Source organism: Dendropsophus ebraccatus, unplaced genomic scaffold, assembly GCF_027789765.1.
Source record: "Dendropsophus ebraccatus isolate aDenEbr1 unplaced genomic scaffold, aDenEbr1.pat pat_scaffold_1836_ctg1, whole genome shotgun sequence".
NCBI lineage: Eukaryota > Metazoa > Chordata > Amphibia > Anura > Hylidae > Dendropsophus > Dendropsophus ebraccatus.
In genome coordinates this window covers 10,001-26,205 of record NW_027209268.1, presented here as the reverse complement: position 1 = coordinate 26,205, position 16,205 = coordinate 10,001, and the positions used below count along the sequence as shown (strand labels likewise).

At 50.7% G+C, this 16,205-nt stretch overlaps 2 protein-coding genes across 2 annotated transcripts in view; both read left to right on the top strand.

Moving 5' to 3' along the window:
• The first annotated feature begins 8,311 nt into the window (after nucleotides 1-8,311).
• LOC138775669 (TSC22 domain family protein 4-like) lies at nucleotides 8,312-15,202 on the top strand. The gene is made up of 3 exons (XM_069955989.1): nucleotides 8,312-8,567; nucleotides 14,495-14,918; nucleotides 15,036-15,202. Exons 2-3 carry the CDS (start codon nucleotides 14,507-14,509, stop codon nucleotides 15,200-15,202), a joined length of 579 nt encoding a protein of 192 aa, XP_069812090.1. The 5' UTR covers nucleotides 8,312-8,567; nucleotides 14,495-14,506.
• A 58-nt stretch (nucleotides 15,203-15,260) lies between these two features.
• Nucleotides 15,261-16,205, top strand: part of LOC138775670 (TSC22 domain family protein 1-like) — a 2,318-nt gene continuing 1,373 nt past the window's right edge. Inside the window, exons 1-2 of the mRNA XM_069955990.1 lie at nucleotides 15,261-15,266; nucleotides 15,430-15,477. Coding sequence (XP_069812091.1) covers nucleotides 15,261-15,266; nucleotides 15,430-15,477 — 54 coding nt within the window. The remainder of the gene's footprint in view (nucleotides 15,267-15,429; nucleotides 15,478-16,205) is intronic.

Here is a 16,205-nt window from a genome sequence, read left to right as displayed (position 1 = left end):
AGAGACAGTCACACAGAGAGAGACAGCCGGATACAGAGAGACATCCCGATACAGAGAGAGACATCCCGATACAGAGAGAGAGAGAGACCGATACAGAGAGAGACAGCCAGATACAGAGAGACAGTCACACAGGGAGACAGCCCAATTCAGAGAGACAGCCAGATACAGAGAGACAGTCACACAGGGAGACAGCCCAATTAAGAGAGGCAGTCACACAGAGAGAGACAGCCCGACACAGAGAGACAGCCGGATACAGAGATAGACAGTCACACAGAGAGAGACAGCCGGATACAGAGAGACAGCCCGATACAGAGAGAGAGAGCCCGATACAGAGAGAGAGAGCCCGATACAGAGAGACAGTCACAGTCACACAGGGAGACAGCCCAATTCAGAGAGACAGCCATATACAGAGAGACAGTCACACAGGGAGACAGCCCAATTCAGAGAGACAGTCACACAGAGAGAGACAGCCTGATACAGAGAGAGACAGTCACACAGAGAGAGACAGCCGGATACAGAGAGACAGCCCGATACAGAGAGAGAGCCCGATACAGAGAGAGAGACAGCCCAATTCAGAGAGACAGTCAACACAGAGAGAGACAGCCCGATGCAGAGAGAGACAGTCACACAGAGAGAGACAGCCGGATACAGAGAGAGAGAGCGATACAGAGAGAGAGACAGCCAGATACAGAGAGACAGTCACACAGGGAGACAGCCCAATTCAGAGAGACAGTCACACAGAGAGAGACAGCCGGATACAGAGAGAGACAGTCACACAGAGAGAGACAGCCCGATACAGAGAGACAGTCACACAGAGAGAGACAGCCCGATACAGAGAGACAGCCCGATACAGAGAGAGACAGCCCGATACAGAGAGAGACAGCCAGATACAGAGAGACAACCCGATACAGAGAGACATTCACACAGAGACAGCCCGATACAGAGAGACAGCCCAATACTGAGAGACAGCCCGATACAGAGAGACAGTCAGAGAGACAGCCCGATACAGAGAGACAGCCCGATACAGAGAGAGACAGCCCGATACAGAGAGACAGCCCGATACAGAGAGACAGCCCGATACAGAGAGACAGCCCGATACAGAGAGAGAGACAGCCCGATACAGAGAGACATTCACACAGAGAGACAGCCCGATACAGAGAGACAGCCCAATACAGAGAGACAGCCCAATACAGAGAGACAGTCGCATCACATAGAGAGACAGCCGGATACAGGGAGACAATCACAACACAAAGAGAGACAGCCAGATACAGAGAGACAGTCACATCGAGAGACAGACGAATACAGAGAGACATTCACATTGAGTGAAAGCAGAACACACAGAGAGACAGTCACATCAAGACACAGCGGGATACACAGAGACAGTCACAAAGAGACAGCAGGATACAGATAGACAGTCACATGGAGAGACAGCCACATAGAAAGGAAGCAGGATACAGAGAGACAATCCCATTGAGAGACAGCGGGACACAGAGAGACAGCAGGATACACAGAGACAGTCACATCGAGACACAGCGGGATACACAGAGACAACATTGAGAGACAGCAGGATACACAGAGGCAGCCACATAGAAAGGCAGCAGGATACAGAGAGAGATGCAGAGAGACAGCCGGATACAGAGAGGCAGAAGGATACACAGTGACAGCCACATAGAGAAACAGCAGGAGAATGAAAGCCAGCCACATACAGAGAGAGAAAGTTACATAGAGACAGCAGGATACAGAGGACAGACACATAGAGAGACAGTAATATAGAGACAGCAGGAAAACGACAGACAGCGGGACTGAGAGACAGTGGGATATTGAGAGACAGCAGGGGAGAGCAACATGAGACAACAACCAAAAGAGACAGAAAGAAAACAACTTATAGAGAGAGAAAGAAAGCGAGATATAGAGAAGACATTAAAAGAGACAGTAACATAAAAAAGATTCAGCCCTACATTGTGAGAGGTAGAGACAGCCCTACATTGTGAGAGGTAGAGACAGCCCTACATTGTGAGAGGTAGAGACAGCCCTACATTGTGAGAGGTAGAGACAGCCCTACATTGTGAGAGGTAGAGACAGCCCTACATTGTAAGAAGGTAGAGACAGCCCTACATTGTAAGAAGGTAGAGACAGCCCTACATTGTGAGAGGTAGAGACAGCCCTACATTGTAAGAAGGTAGAGACAGCCCTACATTGTAAGAAGGTAGAGACAGCCCTACATTGTGAGAGGTAGAGACAGCCCTACATTGTGAGAGGTAGAGACAGCCCTACATTGTGAGAGGTAGAGACAGTCCTACATTGTGAGAGGTAGAGACAGCCCTACATTGTGAGAGGTAGAGACAGCCCTACATTGTGAGAGGTAGAGACAGCCCTACATTGTGAGAGGTAGAGACAGCCCTACATTGTGAGAGGTAGAGACAGCCCTACATTGTGAGAGGTAGTGTGGTATCCCACCACTGGCGTTTCTTGTCTGTACACCCCTCGCAAAAAGTCTGTACTTTAAAGTAAAAGTGGTAATGAAGTAGTACCTAAGTTCTGCCACTAGATGTTGCTAGTATGTATATTGTGTACCTAAGTATTGCACAGCTGGATGTAACTAAAGGGTTATTGCATTAGGATCTGTGCACCAATGGGAGCTCTTTCTCTTTATCTTGCACTCTCTTCTCACCCACTCAGAGCACACCTTACAAATGCTGTAGGAGGAAGTCACATGGGGAGACGAAGTGTAGCCACACCTTAGTGAGTCTTCAGGGTGCGTTTACACAGAAAGATTTATCTGACAGATTTTGGAAGCCAAAGCCAGGAATGGATTTAAAAAAGAGGATAGATCCCAGTCTTTCCTTTATGACCAGATCCCCTGTTTATAGTCTACTCCTGGTTTTGGCTTCAAAGATCTGTCAGATAAATCTGTCTGTGTAAACGCACCATAACTCTGGCTGTTGTAGAGGAAGGATGCAAGCCAGAACGGTCCCTGTAGTAGCCGAGTAGGGCCCTGGCTTATGCCAGGTCCCCTGTGGACACTTCTTTTTGGTCCTCTGTAGAGAACGGACGCACATGAGACACCTTAGCACTTGTTTCTTGAAAGCAGCCCTTCCACACAATATGCAGTTGCTGAATGCACACTTAGAGGAGGACAAGTCATGGATGACCCCAACCCACGCCGAGAACCAGTCTTACTGTGCAGGACAGTATCCTGAAAGAAAAGGAACTGATCCAGATAGAGCAAAGGTGCTAGAAGCCTACATGCTCTATCTTGCAGCGCGGGGTGTCATCAGAGACCTCTGACCACTCTGCTCTTCCCAGGTAACAAGGTCTGGGGCTTGTGTCACCCTCTAGGACGGGTCGCCCGACACTGGTGGGCAATAGGTGGTGCAAGACCAGAGAGTCAAAACACGGACACAAGTATTCTATCTACTCTTAAGTATTCTATGTATTCTCCTTATAAAGTTCCGGCAGAGCACAGTACCATATTGGGTTGGGACTCTCTCGACATCCTCCTCTCTGCTCTTCTGAACCTCTTCTAACTTTCAGCACGCAGCTTAGTCAGCACGACTATATGTCTCTTTAGGCTGAGGCGTAAGAAGAGACAGCCTTAGAATCAGAGGAGTAAAAAGTGACTGCCTTAGAATCAGAGGAGTAAAAAGTGACTGCCTGGGATACAGAGAGGAGTAAGAAGAGACTGCCTGGGATACACTGAGGAGTAAGAAGAGACTGCCCGTGATACACTCAGGAGTAAGAAGAGACTGCCTGTGATACACTGAGAAGTAAGAAGAGACTGCCTGTGATACACTGAGGAGTAAGAAGAGACTGCCCGTGATACACTCAGGAGTAAGAAGAGACTGCCTGTGATACACTGAGAAGTAAGAAGAGACTGCCTGGGATACACTGAGGAGTAAGAAGAGACTGCCCGTGATACACTCAGGAGTAAGAAGAGACTGCCCGTGATACACTCAGGAGTAAGAAGAGACTGCCCATGATACACTCAGGAGTAAGAAGAGACTGCCCGGGATACACTGAGGAGTAAGAAGAGACTGCCCGTGATACACTCAGGAGTAAAAAGAGACTGCCCGTGATACACTCAGGAGTAAGAAGAGACTGCCCGTGATACACTAAGGAGTAAGAAGCGCCTGGCAAAGATACACTGAGGAGTAAGAAGGGGCTGCCTGAGTAATGGTGGCCATATGAAAACAAAAATGTAAGAGAGTGCCATAAAGAAGCAGAGATGTAAGAGAGTGCCATATCGAAAAAGAGGAATAAGAGAGTGCCATAAAGAAGCAAGGAAGTAAGAGAGTGCAAGAAAGAACAGGGAAGCAAGCCATAACAGAGAAGACATGTAGGAGAGCGCAATAAGAGAGAAGACATGTGCGAGAGCGCCATACAAAAAGAAAAAAGTAAGTGTGCCTAAGGAGTCATAAAAATCACAGGGGTATGAGAGTGCAAAAGGAGGAGATAAAGAGTGCGAGAGAGAGAGAGAGAGAGAGAGAGAGAGAAAGGAGACTACCATAAAGACAAAGAGCCATGAAGATATAATGAGGTAAACAGAGAAAATATATAAGAGAGTGCCAGAGAGAAAGGTAACAGAGTGTCACAAAGAGCCAGAGAAGAGAGTGCCAGAGAGAAAGGTAACAGAGTGTCACAAAGAGCCAGAGAAGAGAGTGCCAGAGAGAAAGGTACAGAGTGTCACAAAGAACCAGAGAAGAGAGTGCCAGAGAGAAAGGTAACAGAGTGTCACAAAGAACCAGAGAACAGAGTGCCAGAGAGAAAGGTAACAGAGTGCCACAAAGAACCAGAGAAGAGAGTGCCAGAGAGAAGGGTAACAGAGTGTCACAAAGAACCAGAGAAGAGAGTGCCAGAGAGAAGGGTAACAGAGTGTCACAAAGAACCAGAGAAGAGAGTGCCAGAGAGAAGGGTAACAGAGTGTCACAAAGAACCAGAGAAGAGAGTGCCAGAGAGAAGGGTAACAGAGTGTCACAAAGAACCAGAGAAGAGAGTGCCAGAGAGAAAGGTAACAGAGTGTCACAAAGAACCAGAGAAGAGAGTGCCAGAGAGAAAGTAACAGAGTGCCACAAAGAACCAGAGAAGAGAGTGCCAGAGAGAAGGGTAACAGAGTGCCACAAAGAACCAGAGAAGAGAGTAATATAAATAAAGAGAGTGCCACAAAGAGCCAGAGAAGAGAGTGCCAGAGAGAATAACAGTGATAAAGTGTCATATAGAAACAAGAAAAAGAGTGTCAGGAGAAATAATGTGAGTGCTAGAGAGACAGAGACGTAAGAGAGTGCCATAATGCAGCAGAGGAAGACTATATGTGACTGGACAGAGAGCGAACAACAGGAGAGGAGACAACAGAACACAGTACACTCTCTCAGCTCAGCTACCTGCACAGTACACTCTCTCAGCTCAGCTACCTGCACAGTACACTCTCTCAGCTCAGCTACCTGCACAGTACACTCTCTCAGCTCTGCTTCCTACACTGCACAGTACACTCTCTCAGCTCTGCTTCCTACACTGCACAGTACACTCTCTCAGCTCTGCTTCATACGCTGCACAGTACACTCTCTCAGCTCTGCTTCATACGCTGCACAGAACACTCTCTCAGCTCTAACACCCTGCACAGTACACTCTCTCAGCTCTGCTTCAACCGCTGCACAGTACACTCTCAGCTCTGCTTCATACACTGCACAGAACACTCTCTCAGCTCTGCTTCATACACTGCACAGAACACTCTCTCAGCTCTGCTTCATACACTGCACAGAACACTCTCTCAGCTCTAACACCCTGCACAGTACACTCTCTCAGCTCTGCTTCAACCGCTGCACAGTACACTCTCAGCTCTGCTTCATACACTGCACAGTAAACTCCCAGCTCTGCCTGACACACTGCACAGAACACTCTCTCAGCTCTGCTTCATCCACTGCACGGAACACTCTCTCAGCTCCAACACCCTGCACAGAACACTCTCTCAGCTCTGCTTCATACACTGCACAGTACACTCTTTCAGCTCTGCTTCATCCGCTGCACAGAACACTCTCTCAGCTCTGCTTCATCCGCTGCACAGAACACTCTCTCAGCTCTGCTTCATACACTGCACAGTACACTCTTTCAGCTCTGCTTCATCCGCTGCACAGAACACTCTCTCAGCTCTGCTTCATCCGCTGCACAGAACACTCTCTCAGCTCTGCTTCATACACTGCACAGTACACTCTTTTAGCTCTGCTTCATACACTGCACAGTACACTCTCTCAGCTCTGCTTCATACACTGCACAGTACACTCTCTCAGTTCTGCTTCATACGCTGCACAGAACACTCTCTCAGCTCTAACACCCTGCACAGTACACTCTCTCAGCTCTGCTTCAACCGCTGCACAGTACACTCTCAGCTCTGCTTCATACACTGCACAGAACACTCTCTCAGCTCTGCTTCATACACTGCACAGAACACTCTCTCAGCTCTGCTTCATCCACTGCACGGAACACTCTCTCAGCTCCAACACCCTGCACAGAACACTCTCTCAGCTCTGCTTCATACACTGCACAGAACACTCTTTCAGCTTCTGCTTCATCCGCTGCACAGAACACTCTCTCAGCTCTGCTTCATCCGCTGCACAGAACACTCTCTCAGCTCTGCTTCATACACTGCACAGTACACTCTTTCAGCTCTGCTTCATCCGCTGCACAGAACACTCTCTCAGCTCTGCGTCATCCGCTGCACAGAACACTCTCTCAGCTCTGCTTCATACACTGCACAGTACACTCTTTCAGCTCTGCTTCATCCACTGCACAGAACACTCTCTCAGCTCTGCTTCATCCGCTGCACAGTACACTCTCTCAGCTCTGCTTCATCCGCTGCACAGTACACTCTCTCAGCTCTGCTTCATCCACTGCACAGAACACTCTCTCAGCTCTAACACCCTGCACAGTACACTCTCTCACCTCTGCTTCATACACTGCACAGTACACTCTCTCAGCTCTGCTTCATACACTGCACAGTACACTCTCTCAGCTCTGCTTCATACACTGCACAGAACACTCTCTCAGCCCTGCTTCATACACTGCACAGAACACTCTCTCAGCTCTGCTTCATACACTGCACAGTACACTCTCTCAGCTCTGCTTCATACACTGCACAGAACACTCTCTCAGCCCTGCTTCATACACTGCACAGAACACTCTCTCAGCTCTGCTTCATACACTGCACAGAACACTCTCTCAGCCCTGCTTCATACACTGCACAGAACACTCTCTCAGCTCTGCTTTATCCGCTGCACATAACACTCTCTCAGTTCGCTCTGCTTCATACACTGCACAGAACACTCTCTCAGCTCTGCTTCATACACTGCAGAGTACACTCTCTCAGCTCTGCTTCATCCACTGCACAGAACACTCTCTCAGCTCTGCTTCATACACTGCACAGAACACTCTCTCAGCTCTGCTTCATACACTGCACAGTACACTCTCTCAGCTCTGCTTCATACACTGCACAGAACACTCAGCTCTGCTTCATCCACTGCACAGTACACTCTCTCAGCTCTGCTTCATACACTGCAGAGTACACTCTCTCAGCTCTGCTTCACCCACTGCACAGAACACTCTCTCAGCTCTGCTTCATACACTGCACAGAACACTCTCTCAGCTCTGCTTCATCCACTGCACAGTACACTCTCTCAGCTCTGCTTCATCCACTGCACAGAACACTCTCTCAGCTCTGCTTCATACACTGCACAGAACACTCTCTCAGCTCTGCTTCATACACTGCACAGTACACTCTCTCAGCTCTGCTTCATACACTGCACAGAACACTCAGCTCTGCTTCATCCACTGCACAGTACACTCTCTCAGCTCTGCTTCATACACTGCACAGAACACTCTCTCAGCTCTGCTTCATACACTGCACAGAACACTCTCTCAGCTCTGCTTCATACACTGCACAGAACACTCTCAGCTCTGCCTGACACACTGCACAGAACACTCTCTCAGCTCTGCTTCATCCACTGCACAGAACACTCTCTCAGCTCTGCTTCATACACTGCACAGAACACTCTCTCAGCTCTGCTTCATCCGCTGCACAGTACACTCTCTCAGCTCTGCTTCATACACTGCACAGAACACTCTCTCAGCTCTGCTTCATACACTGCACACACCAGGAGAGGAGACCACAGGGACTGATGAGGGAGAAAATCCTGGACAGAAAGTTTAGAGGAAGATCCTGGAGTTAGTGGAGAGAGTGGATGGGGAGGGTGTCAGAGACAGCCCAGCAAGGACTGGAAGCAGCAGAGAGTGTGACAGAGACACCCTGAGAGGAGGGGGAGACAGCAGAAAGGGGAGGAGAGACAGAAAGAGAGTGAGAAGGAGAGAGAGAGAGGGAAGGAAGCACTTGGGGGACAGAGAGAGAGAAGAGGCCGGACTTCCTGACAGCAGAGATGTCAGCAGGGTGATCAGAGACAGCAGGGAAGGAGGATGAGGGGGGCAGCAGAGACAGGAGACCTGCAAACACCCTGCACAACTACCCTCAGCAACTAGCCCAGGACCACCACCCTGCTCCACAGCACCGCTCCACTACACAGCAGGTGAGTGACTGCTATATACCGCTGAGACAGTCCTAAGGGGAGGCGTGGAGGTGCCTGACACACGGATGTGTGACTGTGTATAGGAGCAGATGTTAGGAGAGTGCACGGGACACCATCACAGCTCTGCTAATACACCGCACACACCATCACAGCTCTGCTAATACACTGCACGGGACACCATCACAGCTCTGCTAATACACCGCACACACCATCACAGCTCTGCTAATACACTGCACGGGACACCATCACAGCTCTGCTAATACACCGCACGGGACACCATCACAGCTCTGCTAATACACCGCACGGGACACCATCACAGCTCTGCTAATACACCGCACACACCATCACAGCTCTGCTAATACACCGCACACACCATCACAGCTCTGCTAATACACTGCACGGGACACCATCACAGCTCTGCTAATACACCGCACGGGACACCATCACAGCTCTGCTAATACACCGCACGGGACACCATCACAGCTCTGCTAATACACCGCACACACCATCACAGCTCTGCTAATACACCGCACACACCATCACAGCTCTGCTAATACACTGCACGGGACACCATCACAGCTCTGCTAATACACTGCACGGGACACCATCACAGCTCTGCTAATACACCACACACACCATCACAGCTCTGCTAATACACCGCACACACCATCACAGCTCTGCTAATACACCGCACGGGACACCATCACAGCTCTGCTAATACACTGCACACACCATCACAGCTCTGCTAATACACCGCACGGGACACCATCACAGCTCTGCTAATACACCGCACACACCATCACAGCTCTGCTAATACACTGCACACACCATCACAGCTCTGCTAATACACCGCACACACCATCACAGCTCTGCTAATACACCGCACACACCATTACAGCTCTGCTACTACAACCGCACACGTACCTATCACAGCTCTGCTAATACACCGCACACACTCATCACCGCTCTGCTAATACACTGCACCGGGACACCATCACAGCTCTGCCTAATACAATCCGCACACAACATCCACAGCTCTGCTAATACATGCACCCACCATACAAAGCTCTGCTAATACACCGCACAAACCATCACAGCTCTGCTAATACAACAGCCCACGACCATGACGCTCTGCTAATACACCGCACACACACCAATCACATGCTCGGCTAATACACCGCACACACCATCACACAGCTCTGCTAATACACACCGCACACACATCACAGCTCTGCTAATACACCGGCACGGGACACCATCACAGGCTCTGCTAATACAGCCGCAACACACCATCACAGCTCTGCTAATACACTCGCACACCACCATTACGCTCTGCTAATACACCGCACACTCCATCACAGCGCTGCTGGATACACCGCACGGGGACACCATCACAGCTCTGCTAATACACGCACACACCATCACAAGCTCTGCTAATACACCGCACACACCATCACAGCTTGCTAATACACCGCACCACACCATCACAGCTCTGCTAATACACCGCACACACCATTACAGCTCTGCTAATTACACTACACGGGACACCATCACAGCTCTGCTAATACACCGCACACACCATCACAGCTCTGCTAATACACCGCACAGGACACCATCACAGCTCTGCTAATACACCGCACACACCATCACAGCTCTGCTAATACACCGCACGGGACACCATCACAGCTCTGCTAATACACTGCACGGGACACCATCACAGCTCTGCTAATACACCGCACACACCATCACAGCTCTGCTAATACACCGCACGGGACACCATCACAGCTCTGCTAACACACCGCACACACCATCACAGCTCTGCTAATACACCGCACACACCATCACAGCTCTGCTAATACACCGCACAGGACACCATCACAGCTCTGCTAATACACTGCACACACCATCACAGCTCTGCTAATACACCGCACGGGACACCATCACAGCTCTGCTAATACACTACACACCATCACAGCTCTGCTAATACACCGCACACACCATCACAGCTCTGCTAATACACTGCACACACCATCACAGCTCTGCTAATACATCGCACGGGACACCATCACAGCTCTGCTAATACACTGCACGGGACACCATCACAGCTCTGCTAATACACTGCACGCACCATTACAGCTCTGCTAATACACCGCACACACCATTACAGCTCTGCTAATACACCGCACGGGACACCATCACAGCTCTGCTAATACACCGCACGGGACACCATCACAGCTCTGCTAATACACCGCACGGGACACCATCACAGCTCTGCTAATACACTGCACGGGACACCATCACAGCTCTGCTAATACACTGCACACCATCACAGCTCTGCTAATACACCGCACACACCATCACAGCTCTGCTAATACACTGCACGGGACACCATCACAGCTCTGCTAATACACCGCACACGCCATCACAGCTCTGCTAATACACCGCACGGGACACCATCACAGCTCTGCTAATACACTGCACGGGACACCATCACAGCTCTGCTAATACACTGCACACCATCACAGCTCTGCTAATACACTGCACGCACCATCACAGCTCTGCTAATACACTGCACGCACCATCACAGCTCTGCTAATACACCGCACGGGACACCATCACAGCTCTGCTAATACACTGTACACACCATCACAGCTCTGCTAATACACCGCACACACCATCACAGCTATGCTAATACACCGCACACACCATCACAGCTCTGCTAATACACCGCACAGGACACCATCACAGCTCTGCTAATACACCGCACACACCATCACAGCTCTGCTAATACACCGCACACACCATCACAGCTCTGCTAATACACCGCACACACCATAACAGCTCTGCTAATACACCGCACACACCATCACAGCTATGCTAATACACTGCACACCATCACAGCTCTGCTAATACACCGCACACACCATCACAGCTCTGCTAATACACCGCACACACCATCACAGCTCTGCTAATACACTGCACGGGACACCATCACAGCTCTGCTAATACACTGCACGGGACACCATCACAGCTCTGCTAATACACTGCACACACCATCACAGCTCTGCTAATACACTGCACGGGACACCATCACAGCTCTGCTAATACACTGCACGGGACACCATCACAGCTCTGCTAATACACTGCACACCATCACAGCTCTGCTAATACACTGCACACACCATTACAGCTCTGCTAATACACCGCACGGGACACCATCACAGCTCTGCTAATACACCGCACGGGACACCATCACAGCTCTGCTAATACACCGCACACACCATCACAGCTCTGCTAATACACCGCACGGGACACCATCACAGCTCTGCTAATACACTGCACACCATCACAGCTCTGCTAATACACTGCACACCATCACAGCTCTGCTAATACACTGCACACCATCACAGCTCTGCTAATACACTGCACACCATCACTGCTCTGCTAATACACTGCACGGGACACCATCACAGCTCTGCTAATACACTGCACGGGACACCATCACAGCTCTGCTAATACACCGCACACACCATCACAGCTCTGCTAATACACCGCACACACCATCACAGCTCTGCTAATACACCGCACGGGACACCATCACAGCTCTGCTAATACACTGCACGGGACACCATCACAGCTCTGCTAATACACTGCACGGGACACCATCACAGCTCTGCTAATACACTGCACGGGACACCATCACAGCTCTGCTAATACACTGCACACCATCACAGCTCTGCTAATACACTGCACACACCATCACAGCTCTGCTAATACACCGCACACACCATCACAGCTCTGCTAATACACCGCACACACCATTACAGCTCTGCTAATACACCGCACACACCATCACAGCTCTGCTAATACACCGCACACACCATTACAGCTCTGCTAATACACTGCACGGGACACCATCACAGCTCTGCTAATACACCGCACACACCATTACAGCTGTGCTAATAGCACAGCTGTGATGGTGTCCCGTGCAGTGTATTAGCAGAGCTGTGATGGTGTGTGCGGTGTATTAGCAGAGCTGTGATGGTGTGTGCGGTGTATTAGCAGAGCTGTGATGGTGTGTGCAGTGTATTAGCACAGCTGTGATGGTGTCCCGTGCAGTGTAATACACTGCACACACCATCACAGCTCTGCTAATACACCGCACACACCATCACAGCTCTGCTAATACACCGCACACACCATCACAGCTCTGCTAATACACTGCACACACCATCACAGCTCTGCTAATACACTGCACACACCATCACAGCTCTGCTAATACACTGCACGGGACACCATCACAGCTCTGCTAATACACCGCACGGGACACCATCACAGCTCTGCTAATACACTGCACGGGACACCATCACAGCTCTGCTAATACACTGCACACACCATCACAGCTCTGCTAATACACCGCACACACCATTACAGCTCTGCTAATACACTGCACGGGACACCATCACAGCTCTGCTAATACACCGCACACACCATCACAGCTCTGCTTATACACTGCACACACCATCACAGCTCTGCTAATACAGTGCACACCATCACAGCTCTGCTAATACACTGCACGGGACACCATCACAGCTCTGCTAATACACCGCACACACCATCACAGCTCTGCTAATACACTGCACACACCATCACAGCTCTGCTAATACACCGCACACACCATTACAGCTCTGCTAATACACTGCACGGGACACCATCACAGCTCTGCTAATACACCGCACACACCATCACAGCTCTGCTTATACACTGCACACACCATCACAGCTCTGCTAATACAGTGCACACCATCACAGCTCTGCTAATACACTGCACACCATCACAGCTCTGCTAATACACTGCACACCATCACAGCTCTGCTTTATACGTTGCACAGAACACTCTGGGGTCACACATCTCCCAGAGCAGCGCTCCCAGTGGCCGCAGGGGGGACTGCAGCCGGCTCACCACCAGTCTCTTTGTATAATAGTCACAGCCAGAAATATCCCGGGCAACACTGCTCTGGTGTGTGATGTAGCAGAGCCGCAGTGCAGCATCTGGATGTGCTGGAATAGCAGAGTCTACATGGTTGTGTAGTGACATAGTGCTGTATCAGATAGCAGTGCTGGGATAGTAATGTATGGTGTGGGTGTACAGGAATAGCAGAGTGGATGTGTGATGTATGGTGTGGATGTACAGGAATAGCAGAGTGGATGTGTGATGTATGGTGTGGATGTACAGGAATAGCAGAGCGAATGTGTGATGTATGGTGTGGATGTACAGGAATAGCAGAGCGAATGTGTGATGTATGGTGTGGATGTACAGGAATAGCAGAGTGGATGTGTGATGTATGGTGTGGATGTACAGGAATAGCAGAGTGGATGTGTGATGTATGGTGTGGATGTACAGGAATAGCAGAGCGAATGTGTGATGTATGAGCTGTACGATGTGGTGTAGTGATATGGTAGTATAGTAGAGCTGTACGATGTGGTGTAGTGATATGGTAGTATAGTAGAGCTGTACGGTATAACGTGGTGTAGTGATATGGTAGTATAGTAGAGCTGTACGATGTGGTGTGGTGATATGGTAGTATAGTAGAGCTGTACGATGTGGTGTGGTGATATGGTAGTATAGTAGAGCTGTACAGTATAACTTGGTGTAGTGATATGGTAGTATAGTAGAGCTGTACGATGTGGTGTGGTGATATGGGTAGTATAGTAGAGCTGTACAGTATAACTTGGTGTAGTGATATGGTAGTATAGTAGAGCTGTACGATGTGGTGTAGTGATATGGTAGTATAGTAGAGCTGTACGATGCGGTGTAGTGATATGGTAGTATAGTAGAGCTGTACGATGTGGTGTGGTGATATGGTAGTATAGTAGAGCTGTACAGTATAAACGTGGTGTAGTGACGGTGTCCTCTCTCTCCGGCAGGACGGCTCCACCATGAGTGGAGGGAAGAAGCGGAGCGGCTTCCAGATCACCAGTGTGACCAGTGACTACCAGCCGTCCTCGCCCATCTCCCCCGCCCCCCGCCGGGCGCTCTCCGTCTCCGCCCAGTGGCCCTCGCTCGCCCCCACCTCCCGCTTCCGGCTGGTGCGGTTAGACCAGGGCCCGCTGGGCGGGGGGCGGCGTTACCAGAAGGGGCGCTGGAGCTGTGTGGACTTCTATAACCTGGAGGTGGGCGGCCAACAGCAGCGAGCGGGGGCCGGCCACTCCCTGGACTCCGGCCTCCCCAGGTCTGCTCCAGCCAGCCCCCCTACTAACTCTCACCAGGAGGCGGGGCCAAGGGCCAGCAGGCCCCCCCGCTCACAGGGGGCCCCTATATTCCCTGCAGGAACCAACAAGGAGCCAGCGGGTCAGGTGAGACCCCCCCCCCGCGTCATGTGACCAGTCACAGCCAATCAGGAGGCGAATGTTACACAGATATCTATACAATGTATCAGTGTGCGGTGTTCTCCCCTCCCCCACGCAGGTGTCTCCGCCCCTGTGTCCTGTGTCTCCGCCCCATGTCCGGTGTCACCGCGAATCACTGTGCAGAACGAGCCGCGCCCCAACCGACCAGTGTCAGATGTCTTCAATGAACGCCTGCTCCTGGCCCGATCCGTCTTCAGTATCGATGAGAGCGAGAGCGACAGGTAAGGGGGCCGCCCGCCACCATACACCCCCCCCCCCCGCTCTGGTGTGTTCCCCTTTAAGAATGTCGGTCAGTTTACTCAGGTAGTGAATAGCCCCCAGTGTGCGGGAGCAGAAAGCTGGAAGGTGTATGAGGAATGTGAGGCGCCATAGTCACAGCCACACACTAAACTAGTCCCGCAGCACCAGCACTGCTACATCATGCTGACCCTCCTCTCTGTCTCTCCCTCCAGCACGTCCACAGCGCCGGCGCCATAGACAACAAGATCGAACAGGCCATGGTGAGTAACACACAGCTCTGCTATTCCTGCACACACACAACTCTGCTATTCCTGCACACACACAACTCTGCTACTCCTGCACACACACACAGAGAGCTCTGCTATTCCTGCACACACAACTCTGCTACTCCTGCACTGACCTCACACACAGAGCTCTGCTATTCCTGCACACACACAACTCTGCTATTCCTGCACACACACCAACTCTGCTACTCCCTGCACACACACACACAGAGCTCTGCTATTCCTGCACACACAAAACTCTGCTACTCCTGCACTGACCTCACACACAGAGCTCTGCTATTCCTGCACACACACACACAGAGCTCTGCTATTCCTGCACTGACCTCACACACAGCTCTGCTATTCCTGCACACACACACAGCTCTGCTACTCCTGCACACACAGCTCTGCTATTCCTGCACTGACCTCACACACAGAGCTCTTCTATTCCTGCACACACACAGAGCTCTGCTATTCCTGCACACTAACACACACAGCTCTGCTCTTTCTGCCATGAGCTCACACACAGCTCTGCTACTCCTGCACGCACACACACACAGCTCCTGCACTGACCCCACACACACACACACACACACGGCTCTGCTATTCCTGCCCTGAGCTCACACACAGCTCTGCTATTCCTGCACTTAGCTCACACACAGACAGCTCTGCTATTCCTACCCTGATCTCACACACACACAGCTCTGCTATTCCTGCCCTGAGCT

Coding starts and splice junctions, on each gene's coding strand:
- LOC138775669 (XM_069955989.1), top strand. CDS start 14,507: ATGAGTGGAGGGAAGAAGCGGAGCGGCTTCCAGATCACCAGTGTGACC. Junction 14,919..15,035: donor AACCAACAAGGAGCCAGCGG/GTCAGGTGAGAC, acceptor TCCCCCACGCAG/GTGTCTCCGCCCCTGTGTCC.